We start from the raw sequence: 23324 nt of genomic DNA, 5'->3' as shown, positions 1-23324 counted from the left end.
TCGATATAACCATCCATCATCCAAACTCCAACCCCAACCCCAACCACCAACCTAACCTAACCCGTCGAACTCGGCCCCACAACAACCGTACTAGTCACCGACCCCAACAACGTAACCACCACCGTACTAGTCGGCGGCGTCAAAGTCAACAACTCCACACTCGAACCCGGCAACGACGAAGAACCCGAACTAGGCGTCGAAACCACAGCAGCAGCCGTAGTAACCGACGAATTTCTACCTCCAGCTGCAGAGGAATCAGTAGTACAAGCCCCTTCGGGACAATATCCATGATTACATGTAAAACTGCATAAACCGGTATAATCTGCATTTTCGCCCGGTAGGGGAAATCCCGGGGTGTTGGTGATAGGAGGAGCGGGGATAGCGGTGGTAGAGAATTGGAGACAGGTGCAGGGAGAGGGACAATAGCCGAAGTTGCAGGAGAAGTTGCAGAGGCCGAGGTAGTTTCCTGGTCCGGTGCCGTTGACGCAGGTTTGTCCGACGGGGGAAGTGGTTGAGGGGGCCGCGGATGAGATTGTTGTTCCTGTTGATGAGGAGGTCGAGGAACTAGGAGTTGGGGAACTTGAAGATGCTGAGTTGGAGTTGCTAAGTCCGACTCCTAGTCCTATTGCTAATCCGATGATGGCGAGAAATAATAGTAGTATCAAGAACCAAAAAAACCATTTCCTCATTCCACATATACGTTTCTGTTTGAGGCTTTCGGGAGGTGGTGAATCTTCGATAGGTAAGGGTATTATTATTACTGATTTTATATTCATTTATGAGGTGGAAAGCCGGAGGAGGTGATTCCAGCCCTAGAGGGACATTATAACCGGGTTCACTGACGTTCAAGGTGCCACCGTATGCAGCTCCCGCGGAATACGGTTGGAATTTTATATCTTTGTCCATGGGTGATTCTTCGGATCGGGCGTTGCAGTCATCGTCTGGTACGACTTGGAGACCTTCGTGGTCTTCTTGTAGACGCACGGTGGGACTGTTGGGGCTATTTGACATTTTTGTGGTTGAGATGATGATAGGGATGTCTTGGATTTGTGTCGGTGAGTGTGAGGACTATCTGGACAGTTTGTGAATGTGAGGAAATGATCATACTGTTGAAAGAAGTGGTAGTGTTCCGCAAAGGGGGTAGTTTTTCGCTATAGATATATCTTTGTTCTTTCTTGGATAATATTTTATTTTGATATCTTTGCACTCCAGAGCACTACCAATAGAAAAGTTGTAGTCTAGTAGAAATAATTCCCATAACCAATAACTAGCAATGTACTGAGATTTCTTCTCGGAAAAACTTTGTTCTCACCACGTGGGACACTCCGAACAGATTTTGCTTTGTCTTTACTAAGAACAAAGACTTATTGTTATATACACATGGCACGAAGGTATAGCGGAGAAATTCCTGTGGCATGAACAAAGACGTTGAGATTAGAAGTGGTGAAAATCGGAGTAATCGAACAATGAAAGAACTTGTGCCTTGCTTCTAGAAAGTTTCTAAAAAAGAACTTTTGGTTGGTAATAATTTCCCATTTACAATTGTCAATTTTCGATTGGCTCACTAAAGCCATAAATGGTAGAAAGAAAGATCACAAAAAGTAGTGCAGCAGATTCAAATCAATAATTGCGAAGATTGCCACCGGATCGCAATGGCGCATATCGTATGCGACCAATTCCCAATTATATTCAAGCAAGACAAACTCCTATTGAATTTTCTCAAACACTTCGTATCATGACCGACCCTTTTGATTCGCCCTAAACTAGATCGCACATATTTTCCCAAGCTAGATCGCACATATCATCCATCCTACGCTGCAGCAGAAGCATTATCTCTAATCCTTCTATCCTTCTCAATAAGTGCTATCGCACCCAAAACAACCGTAACCTCCCATCTCTCACCCCATCCATGCGGTCTTCCACTATCTAACAAACCAATTTTCGCCACCATATCCATATTCGTAGTAGCTGGCTGTGACCAAGCAGCCAAAACCTCCCCAGTAGAAATCCTCACGAGTTTAGACCCCCTACTCCTGCCCCCTAAGCCTGCGACTGCTTCTCCGGAGCTTCGCTTCCATTGAAATTCTTCTTGACTTTCATTATCAAATGTGTACGTAAAGTCCCAGACTGGTGAGAGAAGACCTGATGATTGTAGTGTTGATGAAGTATTGCCTACCACGATATCGGTTTTGGAAGAAGAGTCATGGAACTTGACGGTTCCCATTACAGCGGTGGGGGAGGAGACAGTAATTGAAGGTTTGTCGGAGAGATTCGATGTAGTGATTATCATGAAGGGTGTAGTTATGTGGTGCTCTGAGAGAACCAATTTTGTCGAGCCATCTCTGTAGACGCCGAATACTGCGGGAAAGAGGTAGGATTTTCCACCAACGAGGAAAGATAATTGCTGCTGTGTATGGAATCTTTGTGCAGAATATGATCCTGAGGTTGAGGGGGTTTGAATTTCAGCATATGAACTGCTGAATGATTGGCTTTGACTCTTTGTCTTCGATGAACTCGAAGTATTGTATGGAGAGGTGCTCATGGTGGCGTAGGTGCGATGCCAAAAATAGTAAAGGATGTCAAAGTCTATTTGATTTGTGTTGTAAGACTTACTCTGCAAGAAAAATTCATAGTAGAAAATGGGAATAAAGGTGTGATTGATCCATCCGATTAATCAATTTGGATGAGATCAAAAACCAGATAATCTTGATTCACTGGGAATCTTCAAAGATATGTACTATTGTCAAAATGTAGTATATGCAGGACAAGATAGTTTGGCAATCATCGTAGGTCATATCATTTTTTGATCAAACCAATCTTTGTGTGAAGAATTTCATGCTGAGAGTCAACTTTACAAGGAAATTCACGTACCTAGGCACGACAAGCACCACCACAACCATTTAATCCTGAGATCCCCATACAACTTAACCAATATTCTCAAAGAACCCCCACGTTGAGGTGAATTCCTCAGTCGGGGAATGTGTATGGTAAAAGAAGCTTAGACAACCAAGTCCGAAATCCAATAAATAACCCTAATAGTGGTATGGGATGGTACGATTCTCTGTGTAACCCTAACCATCAAGCATCTTTGTGATGTATCCTGACACATGGAATTAGTATACTGACTACTATCATAGATAGTCTAAACAGACTCGGAATATAGATACACAAATCTCAAAGTAATCTTACATTCTTTTATGTATGTTAGATAATTTAGTAGTAGTATTTATATAATATTATATTAAGTTTGTTATGATCACGTGTGATTGATATTACAATGAGAGATCTGTTTGTCCAGATAAATATATGATGAACTAATGAATCAGGACACTAGAAGACATCTGTTCAGGATTCTGTGCATGAGAAAGTAATTGTCAAATCTAGACTGGAACTTTAGTGGGAGGTAAGGATCTTGAACTCCCAGAATCATTGGATTATCGAATCCAGTTTGCATAATGAAGGATGATGTAGTCTTCAAACGATATCTAATTTATTACAGAGTGACTTCATATATTGCTCGGTAAGTTTGCATAAGGTTTTTTCAAGGGCCTAGCTGGGTATAAGATGCTATCTTAAGGTCTATCAGAAGTCTAAGCGAGAAAGATCACTGAGAGGCAGCTACTTGAATTATCACGAGAAAATTTCAAAATCATATCAAGTAAAACCATGATTCAGGTATGCCAATGACTGAATTCAAAAAGGATAACTAACAGCTAACTAATAGCGAAATGAAGAGAATGTGGATTGCGTCATGAATATCATCCCGAAATAACTGATTGTGGTTTTGTGAGAGAAAGATGATGGCTTTTTTTCCGAGCAGGAGTCCTGAAAATCAACATAAGAAAAATTCCTCCTCCTCGTTATTAACCAAGAGTCATGCGGGGATGACAGTAGTACCATGCTTCCAGGAGCCATTCTCATTCTCAAGCGTGCCAACTTCATTGACAGGGTTCAAGTTTCTGAAGAACAAGGTGATCTTGTTCTCAACTGAAGTAGCGCCCAACTTCGAGCCTGGGAAGAAATTGATCAATTCTTCCTCTTTCTTGCCATCGGTGCAATGAATAATCTTGTTAGACTTTGAGACGTAGAAGAGATGGACGCTTCCGTCCTTGGTCATGGTGCAAGCAAGCGGTGTTGTGGCTTGAACCTTGTCTTTCGGAATGAAGGTGCCTCGGTCTGGCAGACAATTAGCTTGGAAAAATTATTATAACAGAATGTAGAAACTAGTACTTACCATGCCATGTGTTGTTTTGATTTTCGTAGAGTATGATGCTGTAGTCATGGTGCTGGAGGAACACCCTGATCTTTCCATTCCCAATTACACAGGCTAGAGCGGTTCCAGGGAGTTCATCACCCCACTTTTCTTCGAGAATAGTCTCTGTATGCCATGGATCTTTTGGAGTGCGTCGAATTTCGACGATGCCCATCTTGCCATCCTTGGAGCTTTGAATGAACCTGGTTAGTTTTCAGAATCGACTAATCAAGATGATAACCTACGCTGAAAAGTATGCCCATTGTGAACCATTCGGGTTCCAACCAGTGCCTTGGTTGAATGAGCCGCTGGTCAACTTCGAATATTGCTCTGGTCCTTTCCTGACTTCGTCTGGGACCTTAGCGTCCTCCCAAATTGGATTGTCTCCCTTCATGCGCTTGACTTTCTCCGTCAATTGCTTATCCTTGTTCATGTAGAGGAGATGAATCTACGAAGTATGTTAGTCAATACAAGCAAGCACCGAGGACCAATACATACTGAGGGCTGGTTATCGAAATTTGCGTCTTTGTCTACATAGTAGCATGTCATAGAAGAGCCATTGTAATCTCCATCTTTAGCAATGATAGTATCTTGAGTAGTCCAAACATTGCCGCCATCTGGAGATCGCGCTTCGAGAATGTTTTGGCCGTCTTGGAAGAAAAGATGCAAGACTTGATCGGGGGCAGAAGTGCAAGCAAGCTCCGTGGTAAGAAGAGACATTTTGATGTTATTGATACAATCGACTTAAGTATGAGTGTTGGTATGTAAATAAACAGTGATGGATATCGAGGCTTTGTTCATTCTTCCATGGAGATTTAAGGTGTATATATAGACGATTTTGCAGCCGTGCAACGCCGAAAGTCCTCGATTTCAGTTCAACGAAAATTGAGGGAAACCATTCAAAATCTTCATGTCTGCACTTGCCCCTCATTTGAATACGACCTCTTCAACCTATCCGCATCGTCCATGGTGAAAATCCATATGTGATTGCATGGAAGAACCAGCATTCTCAAAGCACCCACAGGCAATATGGCAAATCGAAGGATCAAATTCGACTCCTTGCAGTATCGTATGATCAGATTCAGTCAAAGAAATGAGGAGAAGATGGACTCGGAGCCTTGGATTAGGAGGATTTTGAGTCCCAACATTGAGAATGAGCAAGTTAGCCGCCACTGGATGTAGGAAGGCAGCAGATTGAGTCGAAATAGATGATATGGCTGATTTCAAAGTTCGGTCGCCAACAGAAATATTTGCTGGTTCTTGATAGTGACATACTGCAGGGATAGTATTGAAAATGCAAAAGCAAGTCTTTAGGTGTCTGTCGATGCTGTTCTCAACTGTAATGCCTTCTTGCCATGCAAATTTACGTATGCCATGGAAATTTCGAGGGATTTGTCCAACCTTGGCAAAACGCTACATTGCTTTGATACGTGAACTTGCGGAGACAGTTTGCACTCATTCATATAGCAGTTTTTGGTCCATCTCGGGGGCGGGCTTTGGCATGGAGTTGAAAAGGCACCACCAGACAACGATGAAAAAACTAGTAACAGGAACGACGAGAGTAAAGATCGATTGGTAGCGACATTAATTGTCACGGTGCACAAGTCGAAGAGTGAGCTGACATCCCCTGCATTTCTTGACAAAAGCCTTTCATCGTGAATGTCGTGATACCAGCCAATATTAAATTATAGGGCCTAGTAATGAGGAGAGGTTGCTGATCTGAAAAATTGTTCAATACTAAGACCTGCGATGCGTGAAGCGCGGAAGATCAAGATCCAAGCCTGGCCTTGAGTGGTTGGCTACAACTTTCACCTCCTCAATTATGTGTAACACACACGCGCGGGTATACACGGGAGATTCAAATTACTCGAGATCTTTAAAAAAGTTCGTAACGTAATAGAATTGAAGCACAAAACTGTTCTGGCCCATCAATATCTGAAGTATGGTAAAGGCTGCTTACACAACATTGATTTGTGAAAGAGGGGAAAATGAAATGAGTGTATTGGCAATCCTTATTTGCTCCATACAACAAGATTAACACTGCAAGGCCAAAGAAAAACAACATGTACAGAAAGAATCAAGGAGATCCCCTCTCCTTGGCGTTTCGATGACTTAACATCAGGGTCTGGTTGGAGAGGAAGGTGAATGAATACCACTCAACATCTTTTCCTTCGATGAAAGGATACCTAGGTAGAGATCGACACGTGACTTTACCTTTTCTCCCACCGCTTTCTCTAACAAAAGCTTCGTTGCTGACTCAGCGCGCTTGGCGATACTCAGCTAACTCACAAACTTATTACGCACCATCTTCTGGCTCCGTAATTTCATTTACCAGATATCTCCAAGTATATTCTAGTCACTACTGATGAGATGATGAATTTACAATATGACTACTATTGTTTTCCGTTGCTCCTAACCTTACTCTTCTTATCTGTCCCAATGCTTCCAGCGCTTCCACATTATTTTCTAAGAGGAGAACTCACAGTACATTCACAATTGTAGTTTTGTTTTAAGCTTGCGACTTACTTACCGGGTATCTGATAAGAGATTATGGCTTCAGATGTTAGGTGCATAACTATATCGTAAGCAACCCTCCCCATCAAATGCTGAAATCAAGCCCGGCCAATGTACCAGCCATTTGACCCTATGTTTCTGCCTTAGTGTTGTAGTCCAACTATTAGTGTTAGAAACCTATAAGTAAGTTTACATAAGGAAATGATCTCAAGAACATATTATGAGGCGTGTGCAAAGAAGTCCAACAACCTGTCAGCGCGGCTATCATGTTAGCCACGACCACTGTACCCACACGGCTTTTACCACCATTCGAGTGAACTTCTTAGACTTTGAAGCTGGTATATCTTCGACTTCTACTAGGAAGTTCCATCCTTCGATGATTATACCATATTTATATGTCATTGAAAGTTTCATCCCCGAATCTTAGCCCCACCTTGGTTCAAACACCAATAACACAACACGCTCTCTTTTGGATCCCTCGACTCCGAAGCTTTCAGTTTAATAATGGTTCAGATTCTGAGCACAACCATTTATACATACTTCTTCTGCTCACACCATCTTAACCCCTCCGGGTTATGGTGTTGAGTTTGACTCTGGGGTATTCATATCAGCAAAAATCACATCTACATAATCCATTCGACGGAGAATAGATGGATATGCCGCAGGATGACAATCACCAGGAGACATGCATGGAGCGTACATCAGCTTTTCTAGGGAGGAATGAATAGTTTCTACACACTCCTACTTTCGCCATCCTAGACGACCATGCCGCAACCACCTGAGAACTCAGCGCAGGATCATTCTCTTTATTTGGGTAACCGGGTTTTCTCGGCTATCCCTCTTCGCAGCCCATTCTTGTGATATTCGCTTTGAATTAGCGGTTCTAGCAATGGGCCCAGGAATGGCCTTTTCGGTCTCGTGAGTTGACTCTAGGAAGGATATAACAATGGCGCCTCGCCCATGATGTCTTCCTACCTATATATGGATATTAGATAGATTAGATGGCTCCACGGAAGTTGCAAATCAAAAGTCAGGGCTTTTGGCGTCTAGATGAGTTCAAATGCCCTGCTCACTTGTCATGAAACGTACTGTGTAGGAAAGCGTCTCTCGTGAGCCATGGCTGGACGAGTTCTAGTGAGAGATAAAATTGCACTTTCTTATATTAAAGCCTAGTTTTTTAAATTCTTCAATAATCATATCCAATTAACACAACTAAGTATGCTACCAATAGCTCGGCATTGAGTACAGAAAATCACTTACATATATTTCCAGTCAAATTCCCAACTAATTTCACAACTCCACTTCAGGATAAAATCAACCTGACTCCGACAAAAAGCCGATTTCTGTTGCACATCTAGGAAAATCTAGCGAATACACACCTTCCCAAGCGAACCGAGGCTAATCTGCGAGACTAACCAATCAATAAGCTGAAATCATAAGAAGCTAATTTTAAGGTTAATTTAAAGCTTGAGCTAACACGCTACAGCGCGTAGACTTTCCTTGAACAAACGCGAAAAAGTGTGACGTGAATTTACATTTCTTCTCGGTGTATTTACATGTGATGAATGATTCAGGTGTCAATGCATGATGGAGAAAGTAAATAAGGAACTGACGCTGGTGGCTTCTACGGATGATGTTTATTCTTGTTCGATTGCTACTTCGCATGTGCGCGAAAGGGAGTTGAGGGAGAAGGATGCAGGGAAAGAGGGAAGAGACGAATATTTGCAAGATGAGGGGTTGGGGGAAAATCAACAGGTGAGAGATGAGGATTTGGAAGTTAATTATTTTAAGAGTGTACAATGGTATGTATATTTACCAGTTTGATCGGAATTTCGGTTTACTAAAATTAATTAATAGGACACTCGATGGGACAACCCTCCTAACATCCTCCGCCGACAACAAAATTCGCACTTTTATTCTCCCACCTACACTCCTAGATGATGCTTCTTCCCCACTATCCCTCTCTCCCTATACAACCCACACCTATCCCACCCCCGTAAACTGTATCGCCACATACCCACACTTTACCCTCTCAGACCCCAGCACAACCCTCTACCTAAGCTGTGCGAATTCCCTCCCCATCCGACTCTGCAACATCCTCTCCCCCTCTTCCACCCCTCAAGCCTCATACAATCTCATCTGTCCCACCACCGAAAAATACCTCACTCCCTCCTCCATCCTCTGGAGCACCCCCGGAACCCACTTCCTCACCGGAACAGAATGTCTCATATCCCAGTTCGACATCTCTCATCCCGGCTCAGGACCCCTCACCAAACTCCCCACTATCCCATCTAAACGCCACAAAATGAAAGGTGGTGGTGTAGGTATGCGTGGGATTGTAAGTGCATTGTCTTTACAATCTTCGCTGGATGGGAATACCGGTTCGAGTATGAGTATGTTAGCTGCGGGGACGTGGACACGATGGGTGGGTTTATATGATGCGAATGGATTGGGGGGGACGGTGGGGACGTGGAATATTTCCTCCGCGGCGGATGCTGAAGCGGAGATAGGGGGGCAGGGAATTAGTGAGTTGGGGTGGAGTGCGTGTGGGAGGTATTTGTGGATTGCGGAACGGAAGAGTAGCGGGGTTTTGGTGTATGATGTGAGGGTTACGGGGAAATTGGTTAGTTGGTTGGAGGGGAGGGAGGCGGAGACGAATCAGAGGTTGGGGGTTGGTTGTTTTGAGGGGGAGAAGGGGATGGAGATTTGGGCTGGGGGTACGGATGGGACGGTGAGGGTTTGGGAGGGGGTTGGAGGGAGGGAGGGAGCTGTTGGGTGTGATTGGGAGTGGAAGGCTCATGATGGTATGTTTTTTATACTGTACTTCGCGAGTTTATATACTAACTCCAAAACCACAGATCCAATAGGTTCCACAGTATTACATCCATCCGGAACAGTAGTAGCGACATGTTCAGGTCAAAGAGCCGAAACAAACATTAATGCTGCTGATGATGATACATCTATAAACGCAGGAGAAGAAAGCTCCGATGATGAAAGTACTTCAGATTCACAGAAACCTTATTCTGCGATACGCAAAACTAAAAGCAGAACACTAGATAATAGTTTAAAAGTATGGAGTTTATAATATTAAATAATTTCTGCAGTATTTATCTTTCGTCTGTGTATTAATCTATCTATCTATCTATCTAGCAATTTTGTTTTGTTGTTTTTAGTTAATCCTAAGAGCGAGTATATCTTTTGTAAATCCAGCTAGATATCTATCCATCAGCTATTAAATGGTGCTTACAGCCATACAGCATACGGTGGTTATATACCATGCATCACACTACATCCCCTATTACAACAACTCACTCTCCAACCCACCATCCCCACCAACATCTGCTCCACAGCACAATCCCCAATCCAACCCCCTATTCATTCCCAAACCTGATCCACCACCTCCCCCACCCTCAGCAGAACGCCCCTGCCAATCAACCACGCCAATCTCCTTATCCTCTCCTCCTTACTCATCCTCACAAATAAACTCAATCCATATGGCCCCTCTTCAGAAATTATCCTCATCTCATTCTCATACCCTTCTTCCCCCATTTTACATCTCGGTTCCGGCTCTTTGAGTTGGATTATCGTGGCTTGTGCTGCGTAGGCGTTCATTCCTGCTCGGCGGAGCCAGAGTTCCCAGTAGGATTCTTGGTCTAGGAGGTCTATTTTCAGGGGGGATGGGGAGGAAGAGGTGGGGTTAGAGGTAGGAGAAGGGGATTGTAATGCATGTTGGATAATGAGATGAGAGATATATTTCGCCATGTTTTCGTTATTGGGGTTGGTAGGGTCGATGGGGATGTATTGCACGATTGTGCTTGCTGGTAATGTTAATGTGAAGCCGACGAAATTGGCCCAGGCGATACATTCACTATCTCCTAATTCGCTCGACGGGGAAGCAGCGAGGATAAATAGATTTTCGTATCGAGGACTGACTTTTATTAAGCGGTCTCGAATTGGAACCATGGTTTTATGTCCAGGTAGGGGTTTTTGTCTTATATGCTGGAGGGTTGTGAGGACAAGTCCGGTGGTGGGGGAAATGATGATATCGGCTTCATGGGTGAGGGTTGATGTTACGGGAGAACGGGCGACTGAGTTGGTATTCCAGACTGTGGTGTTGTGAGCTGAGAAGTCGCGCTCGCAGATCTGGAGAGTTGGAAGGAGAGTTTGAAGGGAGCGGATTAGAGGACGATTTTTGAACATGGCCGAGGAGAGAATGATGGAGATGGGAGTTGAAGGGGCGATGATGGTTGGTGTTGGGAGAGGCGAATGAGTTTCGGGGATGGATGACTGTTGGACTGAGGTTTCCTTGTTGGAGGTTGCTTGATTTGGTGGTGCAGGTGGCGCGGAAGATGCGACATTCGGAGCAAAAAATTGAGAGTTTTCAATAGGCTTAGGTATTTGTGCTCCTCGTATCTCTAAGAAATTGTTTAGTGCATTTTTCATTGAGAATATACTTCCAGACAAAGAGATTTGATCTTCAACAGTAGATCGTGTTTTTTTGGTAGTTGGCTCCACATTCATTTGGTTACGCATCTCCGGAGTGATGAACGATCTAAAACTTGTCGTCGCATCTCCGCGACTATGAGACTCTGATTGACGTGCTTGCTTTGGTCGTTGATCTATATCTTCTGTTTCGGATTTTCGTTTTCCTGTTGTCGATGATGTAATAGCAACTTCCTTTGGAAAGAAACCCAACTCAAGTTCATCTTCGTCATCTTCATCGGACTCTTCCCGAAGAATTCTAAATCCTTCCCTTTTCCAGACGAGACCTGAACTTTTGACCATTTCATCATCTTCCGGACCATATATGGACGATTCAGGAGTCTTTTCATTGCCCATTATCTCCTCTGCAATGTTTCCCAAGCTGTGTTCAAATGGTACCCATGGTACCTTCGAATGTGACTCCTTCAATCCCGGCCAACTCATAAAAGGGTCAACACTAACTCCCTCGATAAGCTCTTGCAAAGTTGAGTCGTTAGCAGTGACAATACGAGAACTTGATTCCTTCCAAGGAGGTCCAGCTACGCTAAAGTCCATCTCTGGAACCTCAACACGGTTTCGTGTGTCCACGAGCCTCTCTTGCTCAACCCGACGTTTGACCTGTTCTCCACTTTTGCCGAATGCTTCCTCGAGGAACTTGGTTTCAATTGTGGGCTCAGGAGTTCCCGGTTGAGGTTTATTGCTGAGCAAAAACGTTTCCACGACGTTATTGAAGTGTACGCTTTTGCAACCTGGTTCTTCAAATGGCTTCGGTGGGGTCAAAATCTCTTCTACTTTCCTACTTCCCGCAACAACTCGTTTATTTTCTAGAGGTGAAGAGGTTGGATAGAGCTTTTTGATGCATTCTGGTGGAGAGGATAAGCTTCCAGGTATTGTACATTGGTCATCGGACGTCGAAAGTGTTGCTTGACTTGCCGGTTTGTTGCGCATAGGAGCCGGCAGATCTTCCATGAAAACCTCATCCTCAATCTTCTTGAGATCCAGCGATGTAAGAGATTCAGGATCTGAAAGCAACGGTATTTCGCAAGCCAAAGGAAGAAATGGGAGAGGGCTATCAGGCAGCGGTACAAAAATTGGAGAAAGCGGTGGTGTTACATCACTGGAGACTGGAAATTTCTGAATCAATTAGCATGGAGTTACGAGTAAATGAACACATCTGACGGAATTAGAACTTACTTTTGGATGTGCTCTTTCAGCTTCCCAAATCTTTTGCTCATCCTCTTTTGTTAATGTTGCCTTCAAGGTCGTATGCAGGGAAATCATTGCATTTTTCGTCACCTCAATCTTCTCATTCGCTACAATATCGAAAATCTCGGTTTCGAAATTGTAAAACTCGGGTGGAAATTCCAACCCATCATTGTTCTCGACACTGACCAACTCTAGCGGTAATCTAATATCTTGAGGTTTCACTTCGAATCCCTCCCTTCTTGCAAATTCTCGAAAATCAGATTCATGGTCACTACGTAACAATGGTGATTCGACTCTCATATACTTCGATTTTTTACTACCAAGAAATGGATATACCAGAGCATTAATAGATTCCCGACTTTCATTCTCCGCCACTGATGTAAGAAGTCGCATGGCGTTTGCAGATATAGACATTCGCTCATTTGTATTGGATTCGGCTTTAACATTGAGCTGTGGTAGATGACTGTCATTCAGGTCGCTGATGAACTTGTGATAAACATCTTCCTTCATAGAAAGTAAAATATCCACCGATGTATCATCGAGTTGATGATCTCGAGCTATACCGACCGAACGAGCAAACCCAAAGACGGGAGGATCATCTTCCTCTTCCTCTTCCGAAAACCCTTGCGCATCTGGTAGTTGGGACAATATTTGGTTTGTTGGGTCATGGCTCATAGTATAATCCATTGTGTTCTCTTGATCATCCATAGTATAATCCATTGCATCCTCTTGAGAGCTCAAGGTATTACCCAGGCCATCGTCCTGAGACTGTCCCATACTATCCATAGTGTACTCCATCATAAGATCGTGTTGGAGGAACGAACTATTGAACAAGTTCACAAACCGCGTTCATGAAAACTATATACTTCACCAATCTCTTCTGGATGATCTCTGGGGAGGAAAAACGACCGGGAGAGAAACACTCAAGTTCTCTTCATTCTTTCTTAATAACTTCATTGAAGAGACCAAACAACAGAATAGTTTATGTAGGTAGTTATGTGATAGATGGAAATGAAAGTGAAAGTGAAAAGTGAAATCAGAGTAGAGGTATCTGCCACGTGATATCGGGCTTCCGTTGAGAGGCACATCTATGTTTTGAAAGGTACTATACAATTCAATACAGCCTCCGCAATATGAAAACTACTCACAATACCCAACGTCAATTTGAGTTAAGATCTACAAACAAAGATTATTTCAAGATTGATAACCCACGAAAAGCTACTGCTAGAGCAGCACGTGATGAAGCCACATCACCATGGGAATCCATGGACGAGCCAGAATGCAGGTCTCAGCGCTTGATCATGACGAACTATAGTAAACATCGATCATCAATTCCTTGACAATCACTGCTTCATGTCATGACCTGCTAGAACCCGGAGAAAGATGCTGCAATCCCGCATAGGAAGATAAGAAGAAACAGCTCACAGAGACGCAATTCCTTCTTGAACGACAACAATCGATTGCAAGCTTGCGATAATATAAAGATCCAAAGCGTTGAATCCCTTACCAGTATTCAAACGCTGACGCATCTCCATATTCGATCCTATATTCACTCATGCAACGCGGTTGTCGTGAAAAAAACTCTTGTAGTTAAGGATTACATAAGAACACATAACCAGAACTCTTTTGTTGCACATCTAAGATGTTACAACAACCCTCACTAGAGGTTTTCAACTTGTTAATTGAGCTAGCTATCTCTAATGCAAAGCTATTTTAGTACAGTCTCGCTTATCACACTATCATTTATTTAATATAATAAAATAATGAATAATGCTAAACTTCAATATCAAAATGATTTTGATTATATCATTTAATTTCCAAAATAATCGAATTTGAAAATATAATTTTATAATAATATATCATTTTGAGTTTTTAGAATAATTAAAATAATCAATAAAATTAATAGATTATATAATATTGATATTATTTATCGATGTTATGAGGTTTGCCGTCTAGATCATGTGGAAGTGCTGTTACGACGGATCTCACATACCTAACATCACGTGATTAGCATCATGTGATATGAGGATCCCAGTAGGCTCAGCTGTCCCAGTACAACTGGGACAACTGGGAGCACTGGGACGCATGCCACGATGGTCTATATAATCAAGATGGATTTCCTTTGTATAGAGCTTCGTGCTCAAGATCAATCATTTAGTATACCCTACTATTAGTTACGAATTGCATATCATTATTGTCATTACTTTAAGTCCCTGCTTGACGCCTAGTTATAAACCTACTTCGAGAGCCTAGAGCACTTCCACGTGATCTAGACGGCAAACCTTGTAACACTATTTGACATCTAGTTATAAATTGCTTTAAAAGCCTAGAGCACTTCCATATGATCTAGACTGCAAACCTCATAACATGATATTAATAAACTTTATATTAATTCATTTTTATAACTTTATTATATTTTTTCAAAAAATAACTAACTTACTTTTCATAAGAAATACATTAGATATCTAAGAAATTCTATTTCTTATATCCACTTCATAATATCTTCAAAAATTTGAATAAAAATAACCTCATTTTTGGGAATCTACATCACCATTCCTATGTAGGATTTGACCTTCCCTTATCAGGAAAGGCTGTCGAGCGATAACTAGTTTCTTAACAAACTGAAAACCTCTCCTTTCAAAACGATTTGAAAACAATTTTCAAAATCCGTCCCTCGTTCAAATAAGTGCAGCAACTCCGACCCAGTAAACAGTCTTTTAAAATTCCATCACAATTCATCCACATATAATATCCATATTTTAAAAATGAGTTAAGTATTATTGATATGATCTCAATTGATACTATATTTCATTTTTATAATTGAAGCTTTTTGATATGAGAGATAGTGATTCAAAATAATTTTTACTGTCTGGGGAGTTAATGTCAGTCACATGATTGACAGACAGTCACGAAAGTTTGGATTCAAATATGGAGAATAAATACAATTGTTTAGTAAATCTGTATATTTTATGTGTGGAAATCCGTATAGGATTTAATTCGCTATCAAAGAACTCCTCCAATGCCGAAGCAATAATATATCCATCTACCAAAGTACCATGACCTCATTCCCAAGAATGTAGCAAAGTTAAACTCCCTGCCTCGATTCCCATTTCCCAAACTCCTTAACCAACACAAAGCTATTTACAAGTCCAGGCTTTCATCTCAATCATTATAATTGCTCTGTCCACTCCCATCTTTATTAACAACAGGTAATCCATATTTCTCACCGAATTCTTCTTCCTGACTCCTCGCGCCTTCCTCCAAAACTGGCTTCTCCCCATGACAGCATACCCTCACAGCATGTCTCCGATGCGGCGCAAATCCATAAGAAGCCGTATGATTCGAAATCCTATTATCCCAAAACGCCACATCATCCTTTCCCCATTGAAACCTCACATGCAGTTCTTGAGTTGTCGAAACAACCTCATTCAGGTATGCAAGGATAGTATCACTTTCAACTTTTGGGACACCAACGATTTTGGTAACGAATCCCGGGTTGAAGAATAGTGATTTCCAGCCTGTGACAGGATGTGATCGGATGAGCGGGTGTTCTGTGGTGATTGGATCTCTCCTCACTGGTCTACCTAAAGCCCGTGACCCTTCGGCTTGTAGATGGGATGTGTGGAGTGCGGTTAGGGATTCGAGATATTTTTGCATAGGTGCGGAAAGCGCATCATAAGCTGCGTATTGAGAAGACCACAAAGTGTCACCGCCTCCACCACGAGGAGGACCTGTAAGGACCTTGAGAGATGTATATGATGGTGGTTGGATCTCGTATGTTACGTCCGAATGCCAGAGGAAAGTGGGTGTAAAGAGTGCTCTCTGATCTTTGGAATTCTCGTCTGTATATACCACATGTACATCATCTAAATCACCGCGTTTTGGGACGGAAGTGGTAGCATGTTTATGCAGTGTCCCGAAATAAGAACCTAACTTGCGTTGTGCTTCAATGTCAAAGTTCTTTTGATTGCGGAAAAAAACAACGCCACGAATTGAAATGAGTCGAGCAAGATCATTCTTGGCAGCATCCGTTAAATTGGCTAGATCAACGCCATGCACTTCCGTTCCGATTTTGGGGACGTAGTCAAATACATCGGTTGCAGTGGCCAATAAATCCTTGAAGGTATCAGAACCTAAAAGTCCTTTGTCTGAATATGGAAGCTCTTCTAGGGCCGGCCATTTCTTATCTGGAAAGGAAGGTCGGAGGTCTTCATGTTCGTAGGTGTCATGCTTCTCGACTATAGTGCGCCCTGGAGTATAGGACAGTGTGGGTTTTGTGGAGGTAGATGAAGCTTTGGATGGGAGGGAAGCTGGTATGCCGATTTGAGTTGGAGCTTGTTCAAAGCCGACTTCTAGTGAGGGAGCCATTACTTGAAAAACGACACAAGATGGAGAAATAGTAAAGTTTTTTGATCCACACAGAAAGATTGGTATCTGATCTCGGTAGGTAACAATGGGAATGGTTTGGACGTGGTTTGGGGAATTATGTCTACATGGAAATCTACCTATATAAGACTGATCCCAAATGACATGGCGCCATCAGCCCCATCAAGCACACCATCTTGCGTTTAGAAACTCTAAAATCAACAAATTAAGGAATGGGTAAGCTTGAAACTTCACTTGACATGCACACCCCGCATACGCTTGCTTCCTCTGGAGCAAAAATCCAGGCACACACAGTAAAGTAGTAATGCAATCTGCACTTAATTATTATTAAACCTGTACTCGCAAGTCTAATTTGCGGAAACCTATTGTTCTCTGGCCCGTACCGGGAGCTTAACAATACGTTCACTCAGGCTCACCATTGCCACTTCATGAGAATATTCTGCCTGGGTTCACAAGAATCTCCAAATCAATTGTCCACCGCCATTCTCCGTAGTCAAGTTTCATTCCCTGGGGCAAGACCATGGAATGCTTTTTGTTGCGGAGCCAAGGCTAAAGATCGACCCAAAACATGTGTGGGGAATATGATAACGGCATCATTTCTAGAATAAAGTACCGGTGGTACCATTTCAAATATATCTTTTCTTCCAACTCGTCATTCTTTAACAAAGACACCTTCAAATATCTCTAATGCATTGACAATCCCAGTGAACTAGAGCCACAAGCCTCCACAAAGCACCCAGATCCCTGATTGGTGAAACGCATGAGCTGACGTTTTGTCCCCAGAATTTACTTAGTAATATTCAACGACACTCGCCATCGAGAGGATCTAAGGCGTGATCGCTTTCAATGTCGATGATTCCGATTCTGATAAGAAGTACGAAATAGTATAAAGTTTCCATCGAATCTTGCATCGAAAGTTGGCGGTCAGACTTCTGACTGTATGGTAGATCACCTCATAGATATCGCCATATCACGGGATGTAAGAACGCCCCACGAGGAACTAGTTTAGTGTCCGCTGGGACACATATTTTGATGATATAGGACTGGAGATTAAGTGAAATGGTTGTAATGCTTGACTGTGAAAAGATTAATATGCAGGCAGGCATTTGTCTGTGTAGCAGATTTGGTTAGGAATGACCGTCTGCTGTTTTTGCCCAGGACAAGGTGTGGCTGAAATTTAATATTGATCACCAGCCACATCACTCAAAATGGGCTACGAAATAGGTTCTCAACAGGTCAAGGCACAGTTAATGAATTCGAAGATAGAACATTAGTTTTCATTTTTGGTATCTCCAATCAATGCATGCTTGCTTGCTTTTATCGTGAAAGTGCCGACAAGAATGCTACGTAGAAGTACGAACACATATACTCGCAACCCAAACTCCTAAACTCCACCCATCCAACCACCTACATCAATTTCTAGTCCCCGTTAGAACGGATTCCCTAGCCCGTTCTACTCTATATATACCCAACCCTCAATAAACGCCGCCTCTCCCCCTCACACTTCCCCCAAACCCTGTTGGCGCTTCATTCCTCCTATCTCTATCCCCAGGTCCCGTAAAACTCCCCAGCTGTAACGCTTGAATGCGTTCCCTACTTGCGCCAATCTTCCCTGCCACCTGTAAAATGCTTTGCTCAAACTCAACAAGTGCCAATCCTAACTCCTGGACCGGATTTTCCTGCTGATAAGCTCTTCCATTTCTTCGCGCAAGTAAAGCCTGTGTTTGTTGCGCTGTACTTTGTTCTAAACTCCTTAGATGTGCCTCAATCTCCGAGAAGTTGCTGTGGTATTTCTTGAGTGTAGCATCTAATTCATCAGCCGTAGAGGAAAAATATGATACCAAATCCTGAGCATCAGCGTCATTGGCTGCACTGCTGGGATTATTCGTAGATTTTGTGGCCCAGATGCCGGGGGTTTGATATGGTGCGGGTAATTTTAGATTGTCAATTGCGCGGAAACTTAGAGTTGCATTGTCGGCATCCTTTTTGACTAATTGACGGACTTGATCAATTTCTGCGGCGTCGCGTTCCATGGCTTCCTCCATGCCGAGTAATTTCCTTCGGCAAAATTCGACGTCGTTGGGAACGTGCTCTAGAAGCTTGCCATGCTGGGGCATAATGGCTTCGCAGTCGTTTTTCATACCGATTTGCGCTTGAATCACTTTATCAAAATGTTCGATTTGTTTTTGTACCGTCTCATTAAGATCATTGAATCTTGTGGTTCCGCGCATTTGACTAAGATCAATTTGGACACCTGGAACAAGTTGTGGTTGTTGGGCTTGACCCAAAAGACGACTACCACCCAACATGTTATTGGTTGTTTGGCCTTGTTGTTGATTTTGAGCTGGTGCGCCGAAAAGGGAGGAGGTTTGCTGTGATTGCGGTTGGGTTTGTTGACTTGCTCCACTGATCTAGTTAGTCAACATATCATAATTTCTGTTCGCAACGAGAGCTTACAAGAGACCTCCAGATGCTGCAGGTTTTGCTTGATTTAAATTTCCAAATAATCCACCCCCATTCTGTGCCGGTTGTGACGTAGCAGTACTACCAAAAAGTCCACCACCTGTACTTGCGCCAGCTGTTTGATTATTTGCTTGTGTTCCCCCGAGTCCACCACCAAACAATCCGCCACCTGTAGCTCCCTGTGTCTGGTTATTGCTAGTGGCCGCAGATCCGAACAATCCACCTGCTGCAGGAGCTGTTGTCGCGGTAGTCGTTGAACCAAATAATCCACCACCAGTTGAAGCCGGTTGAGAAGTATTCGTATTTCCGAACAATCCACTAGTCGCAGGTTGAGCGGGGGCAGATCCAAATAGTCCTCCACTTGCTGGCGCAGAAGTCGCAGCTGCAGGAGTCGAACCAAATAAACTACTGGTTGCAGGAGCCGCTGAAGTTGTTGAACCAAATAATCCACCAGCTTGAGGAGCAGAAGTGGTTGTGGTTGCGCCGAAAAGACCTGTTGAAGGCTTCGCAGACTGTGTACTTCCAAACATTCCTCCTGATGCCGGTTGGGCCGTTCCTGATCCGCTACTGTATTGAGGTTAGAATCGCTCTTTGTCTGTTTCGTTTCAATATTCTTTCTTTAAAATCTTCCACAATGAATTATTTTGATAGCTTTTCCCTGCTCCACAAAAAGCTTGGGCAATGAGTTGACACGACAAAATAAATAAATCCTCGGAGCGCAATAAATTGGATGAACTTACAATAAAGAATTGGCAGAATTAGTATTAATACTTAATCCACCTGGACTAGAAAGAGATCTAGTCAAGGCCATTTTTAAAATAATTTTTATTGTCGCTACCTTTGGATGATTTCCGATTAAAGGGAAAACTTCAATAGAATTTCAGGGTCAGCTTGTCCTGAAACTAAAGCCTAGACGCGATCTAATATTCACTAAGGCTAAGGCGGTCAGGCTGTTGTGTTACAGTTTCGTACTTATTGCGGCAACCACAATCCAAAAATTACAACACGGACTCCCAATAGAGCCTCAAATACTCAAAATGGATATCGATGAAGATGATGATTTTTATGCGCCGGAGGAGAGTGTGCCACTTTCATCAAATGATGCCAATCCAGCAGAAACTGCGCAGCATGAAGTCAGATCCGAACAGCAGGAGGAAGATTTAGAGGAAGGCGAGGAGGAAGATGAGGGAGAAGATAGTGATTCGGTACGATATAGCTACATTGAAGCTTTGTGAAGCTGTCGCTGATATAGATATAGGACATAGATATTATAACAGAAAAGAAAGATGGCGCTCCACCACCCTCAAAACCTAAGTACGTTTCGCGCCCAGCTCCAAAGCTCAGAATTAATGTGAAAGTAGAGGCGCAAACTACGATAATCTTCCAAATGATCTTCCGAGTCACACAAAATCTACGGCTGAAGCAGATGCGAAAGCTCCCGCAGTGAAAACTGAGAAACCAAAGAAAGCCTCCGAGACTCAAGCAATATCTGGTGCAGAATTACCTGGTTTGGCAATATCGAAAATCGATGTAAATGCAAAGCCCATGTATGAGCCAGCCGGAAAACCAATTACACAAATCAATATTGATGAAGGTATTTATCCTCCCTCAATCTCACCATCACACATATAATTAACCTGTATTTCTCCAGACCTCAATGAAAATGACAAACCTTGGAGAAGGCCCGGCACAGACATATCGGATTATTTCAACTACGGTTTTGACGAGTTTACCTGGGCTCTCTACGCCAACAAACAAGAATCATTGCGCTCGGAATTTGACCCCAATAAAATCGCACAGAATAACAAGAAGATGTTTGAGGATATGAATATGATGATGGCAATGGGTGGAATGCCCGGTATGCCAGCTGGAGGCGGAATGCCTGGGATGGAGGGAATGACACCAGAAATGATGCAACAAATGCAACAAATGATGGCGGCAAGTGGGATGGATCCTAGTCAGATGGACCCCTCAATGTTTGGGGGCGCGAATCCAGCAGGTGGGGCGGGTGGTTTTGGAGGTCAATTTGGTGGTGGAGGTTTTGATCAAAATATGATGGCGTCAGGCGGCGAAAGTAGTAATCGTGGAGGAGGCTTTGGAAGAGGCAGAGGCAGAAGGGGAAGAGGAAATTGGTAGACATGATATACTTCATAGGTCATGTCTGTTCAAATTTGGTGAGGCATCTCGATTCGTGCCGGAGTATACCCAGGAATTGTACAACAGACTTATTACTTCACTTGAGAAAGGGGTTTAGAGAGCCTACTTGTCTCGAAGCGACCACGTGATAAAAGTGATAATTAGTTTTTCACACAGATTAGTCTTCTTAGGTCTTCTATTATGGGTATTTTATGATGTTTGGGAATGATGTTTTAGGTATTATGATATCTTATTGGTAGGAAAAGCGTGTTATCTTTTATGTGTAAACCCTTTCCTATTGTCATGTATAGTATGAAGTAACGAATGAAGATTCTTTTTGTCTCAAGTGTACTTTTAATGTGCATGATATCTACCATGTTTTCCTTTAGTGGTGTGTTTTATTGGTGTTTTGGAATTATGCTTTGTTTTCGTGTATTATTGTTTAGACTGTAGTCTAGAGAAATACCCAATAATTAAATATTATGCTCCCCTCTAGCGTTTACTTCTTTGTTCACACTTCCCTTACAAAATGCTGCAGTAATTACGCTTCAAGTTTGTAATTTGGGTGATGGGTTTGCTATTTAGCTTTGCTTATGTTGTAAATTTGTAAATTCCTTCTATTAGAATGGTGGCTGTTGTTATCCCATTCATTTCCATGTCATAGTTGCATGGCGAGTCTTATGCATGCTCTGTTTCGCGAAGTCTATGGGGATTTTCTCTATGTTGTTGTGGTGCGCTGTGTGTCTATAGTTTTGGTGTTGGTGTTAGTTTTCTGTAGATTCGTGGTGGGAGGAGGGTTGGATGATTATTTAGTTTTGTGGGTTGGGAGTTGATGGAGAGTGTTTTGAATAGGGGTATTCGGTGCTATGTAAGACCTGTTAAGGTTTGTGGAATTGTTAGACATTTCTGCTGCCCAGGTTCGGTTGGGGGCCATTATGGTGGAGTATACATGTCTAGAGAATAAAGCCCGTAGTTATTTGAAGTAATATGCTGGAAAAATTGTGATATTTCGCTGCAAACTCGATATTAGATTTAGTTTTCGAAGTTGGGTCTGCTGAGTGCGCCTTGTGCTATGAGCAGAGAATAAACGGAGGATTTGAGTCTGGGAATACATTCGTCCTTGGTAACTCTCCTCACACGTTCTCCCGAAGTAACATGAATGATTAAGAAAGGAGGAAGTTGACTAGACGCGCTAAGCTCTAGTTCTCCACTGCGAGCATCTTCTTTCATGGTGCTCCTTTCTTCTTTTGTTGTATTTGTCGTCTTCTGTTATCTTTGTGTGATCTGTTGAGTCCAGTAAGTAGGAAATAGTATGACTCCTGGAAGGAAGTTCCTGTAACCTTTGGAAGAGGTAGCTGTCTTGAAGTTGCAGTGGTCAATACTACTTTCGAAGAGATATTTTAGAAGCTTCATTTTTAGTTTGTAACTGTGATGTTTATTAATGACTTTTTTGTGAATATTCTTGGGTGTGTTATTAGTTTTGAATCTTGTTTTTACTGCACAGGTAGTCTTAGTTGCAAAAGCTAATAGTGTTTGAACTTTGAGGTGAAGTCTCAATGGAATGTGGATAGGTACAGGAAAGCAACTGTCTCCGGGCCGACAAAACTAAAGATTCTGAATCCTATTAAAGTGTTTAGAGGACCTACATAGGACTAGTAAAGTAGCACTAATCCAGTTGGATATATTTCAACTACCTCAATGAAGCTCCGAGTAAGTTAGTAGTCAAATAATCCCATCCTAAATTCACTTTATGGGCCCGGACTGAACGACCTGATCTACATTTGATCAAGAGTCATATTCACTCTCGTAGGGAACTTTCTTCTACCATCTTCAGTTAATTCAATTCAGTTTCTAGGCTCAACAAGTAGCGAGAATCTTCGAAAAG

General features: G+C 42.6%; 12 protein-coding genes across 12 annotated transcripts; 3 read left to right on the top strand and 9 right to left on the bottom strand.

The window, feature by feature from the left end:
• Window positions 1-56: 56 nt before the first annotated feature.
• SS1G_14067 (hypothetical protein) lies at window positions 57-1011 on the bottom strand (the record flags this gene model as incomplete). The annotated part of the gene is made up of 2 exons (XM_001584920.1): window positions 57-564; window positions 701-1011. 2 exons carry the CDS (start codon window positions 1009-1011, stop codon window positions 57-59), a joined length of 819 nt encoding a protein of 272 aa, XP_001584970.1.
• Window positions 1012-1810: 799 nt separating this feature from the next.
• SS1G_14066 (predicted protein) lies at window positions 1811-2542 on the bottom strand (the record flags this gene model as incomplete). Its single annotated transcript, XM_001584919.1, has 1 exon — window positions 1811-2542. One exon carries the CDS (start codon window positions 2540-2542, stop codon window positions 1811-1813), a length of 732 nt encoding a protein of 243 aa, XP_001584969.1.
• Window positions 2543-3874: 1332 nt separating this feature from the next.
• Window positions 3875-4972, bottom strand: SS1G_14065 (predicted protein; the record flags this gene model as incomplete). Its single annotated transcript, XM_001584918.1, has 4 exons — window positions 3875-4176; window positions 4235-4443; window positions 4498-4700; window positions 4751-4972. The coding sequence occupies 4 exons, from the start codon at window positions 4970-4972 to the stop codon at window positions 3875-3877; spliced, it is 936 nt and encodes a 311-aa protein (XP_001584968.1).
• A 309-nt stretch (window positions 4973-5281) lies between these two features.
• On the top strand, window positions 5282-5911 carry SS1G_14064 (predicted protein; the record flags this gene model as incomplete). The annotated part of the gene is made up of 3 exons (XM_001584917.1): window positions 5282-5413; window positions 5556-5699; window positions 5768-5911. The coding sequence occupies 3 exons, from the start codon at window positions 5282-5284 to the stop codon at window positions 5909-5911; spliced, it is 420 nt and encodes a 139-aa protein (XP_001584967.1).
• A 1119-nt stretch (window positions 5912-7030) lies between these two features.
• On the bottom strand, window positions 7031-7180 carry SS1G_14063 (hypothetical protein; the record flags this gene model as incomplete). The annotated part of the gene is made up of 1 exon (XM_001584916.1): window positions 7031-7180. The coding sequence occupies one exon, from the start codon at window positions 7178-7180 to the stop codon at window positions 7031-7033; it is 150 nt and encodes a 49-aa protein (XP_001584966.1).
• Window positions 7181-8353: 1173 nt separating this feature from the next.
• SS1G_14062 (hypothetical protein) lies at window positions 8354-9851 on the top strand (the record flags this gene model as incomplete). Its single annotated transcript, XM_001584915.1, has 3 exons — window positions 8354-8568; window positions 8624-9570; window positions 9634-9851. 3 exons carry the CDS (start codon window positions 8354-8356, stop codon window positions 9849-9851), a joined length of 1380 nt encoding a protein of 459 aa, XP_001584965.1.
• A 290-nt stretch (window positions 9852-10141) lies between these two features.
• On the bottom strand, window positions 10142-13240 carry SS1G_14061 (hypothetical protein; the record flags this gene model as incomplete). Its single annotated transcript, XM_001584914.1, has 2 exons — window positions 10142-12382; window positions 12443-13240. The coding sequence occupies 2 exons, from the start codon at window positions 13238-13240 to the stop codon at window positions 10142-10144; spliced, it is 3039 nt and encodes a 1012-aa protein (XP_001584964.1).
• Window positions 13241-13875: 635 nt separating this feature from the next.
• On the bottom strand, window positions 13876-13989 carry SS1G_14060 (predicted protein; the record flags this gene model as incomplete). Its single annotated transcript, XM_001584913.1, has 1 exon — window positions 13876-13989. The coding sequence occupies one exon, from the start codon at window positions 13987-13989 to the stop codon at window positions 13876-13878; it is 114 nt and encodes a 37-aa protein (XP_001584963.1).
• Window positions 13990-15616: 1627 nt separating this feature from the next.
• Window positions 15617-16822, bottom strand: SS1G_14059 (hypothetical protein; the record flags this gene model as incomplete). The annotated part of the gene is made up of 1 exon (XM_001584912.1): window positions 15617-16822. The coding sequence occupies one exon, from the start codon at window positions 16820-16822 to the stop codon at window positions 15617-15619; it is 1206 nt and encodes a 401-aa protein (XP_001584962.1).
• Window positions 16823-18315: 1493 nt separating this feature from the next.
• Window positions 18316-19833, bottom strand: SS1G_14058 (hypothetical protein; the record flags this gene model as incomplete). The annotated part of the gene is made up of 2 exons (XM_001584911.1): window positions 18316-19246; window positions 19298-19833. The coding sequence occupies 2 exons, from the start codon at window positions 19831-19833 to the stop codon at window positions 18316-18318; spliced, it is 1467 nt and encodes a 488-aa protein (XP_001584961.1).
• A 507-nt stretch (window positions 19834-20340) lies between these two features.
• SS1G_14057 (hypothetical protein) lies at window positions 20341-21439 on the top strand (the record flags this gene model as incomplete). The annotated part of the gene is made up of 4 exons (XM_001584910.1): window positions 20341-20508; window positions 20562-20617; window positions 20665-20897; window positions 20955-21439. 4 exons carry the CDS (start codon window positions 20341-20343, stop codon window positions 21437-21439), a joined length of 942 nt encoding a protein of 313 aa, XP_001584960.1.
• A 1032-nt stretch (window positions 21440-22471) lies between these two features.
• Window positions 22472-22669, bottom strand: SS1G_14056 (predicted protein; the record flags this gene model as incomplete). Its single annotated transcript, XM_001584909.1, has 1 exon — window positions 22472-22669. One exon carries the CDS (start codon window positions 22667-22669, stop codon window positions 22472-22474), a length of 198 nt encoding a protein of 65 aa, XP_001584959.1.
• Window positions 22670-23324: the final 655 nt, after the last annotated feature.

This window comes from Sclerotinia sclerotiorum, genomic scaffold (assembly GCF_000146945.2).
Source record: "Sclerotinia sclerotiorum 1980 UF-70 scaffold_29 genomic scaffold, whole genome shotgun sequence".
Taxonomy (NCBI): Eukaryota; Fungi; Ascomycota; class Leotiomycetes; order Helotiales; family Sclerotiniaceae; genus Sclerotinia; species Sclerotinia sclerotiorum.
The sequence above is the reverse complement of the archived record's forward strand: the minus strand, read 5'-3'. Positions and strand labels throughout refer to the sequence as shown.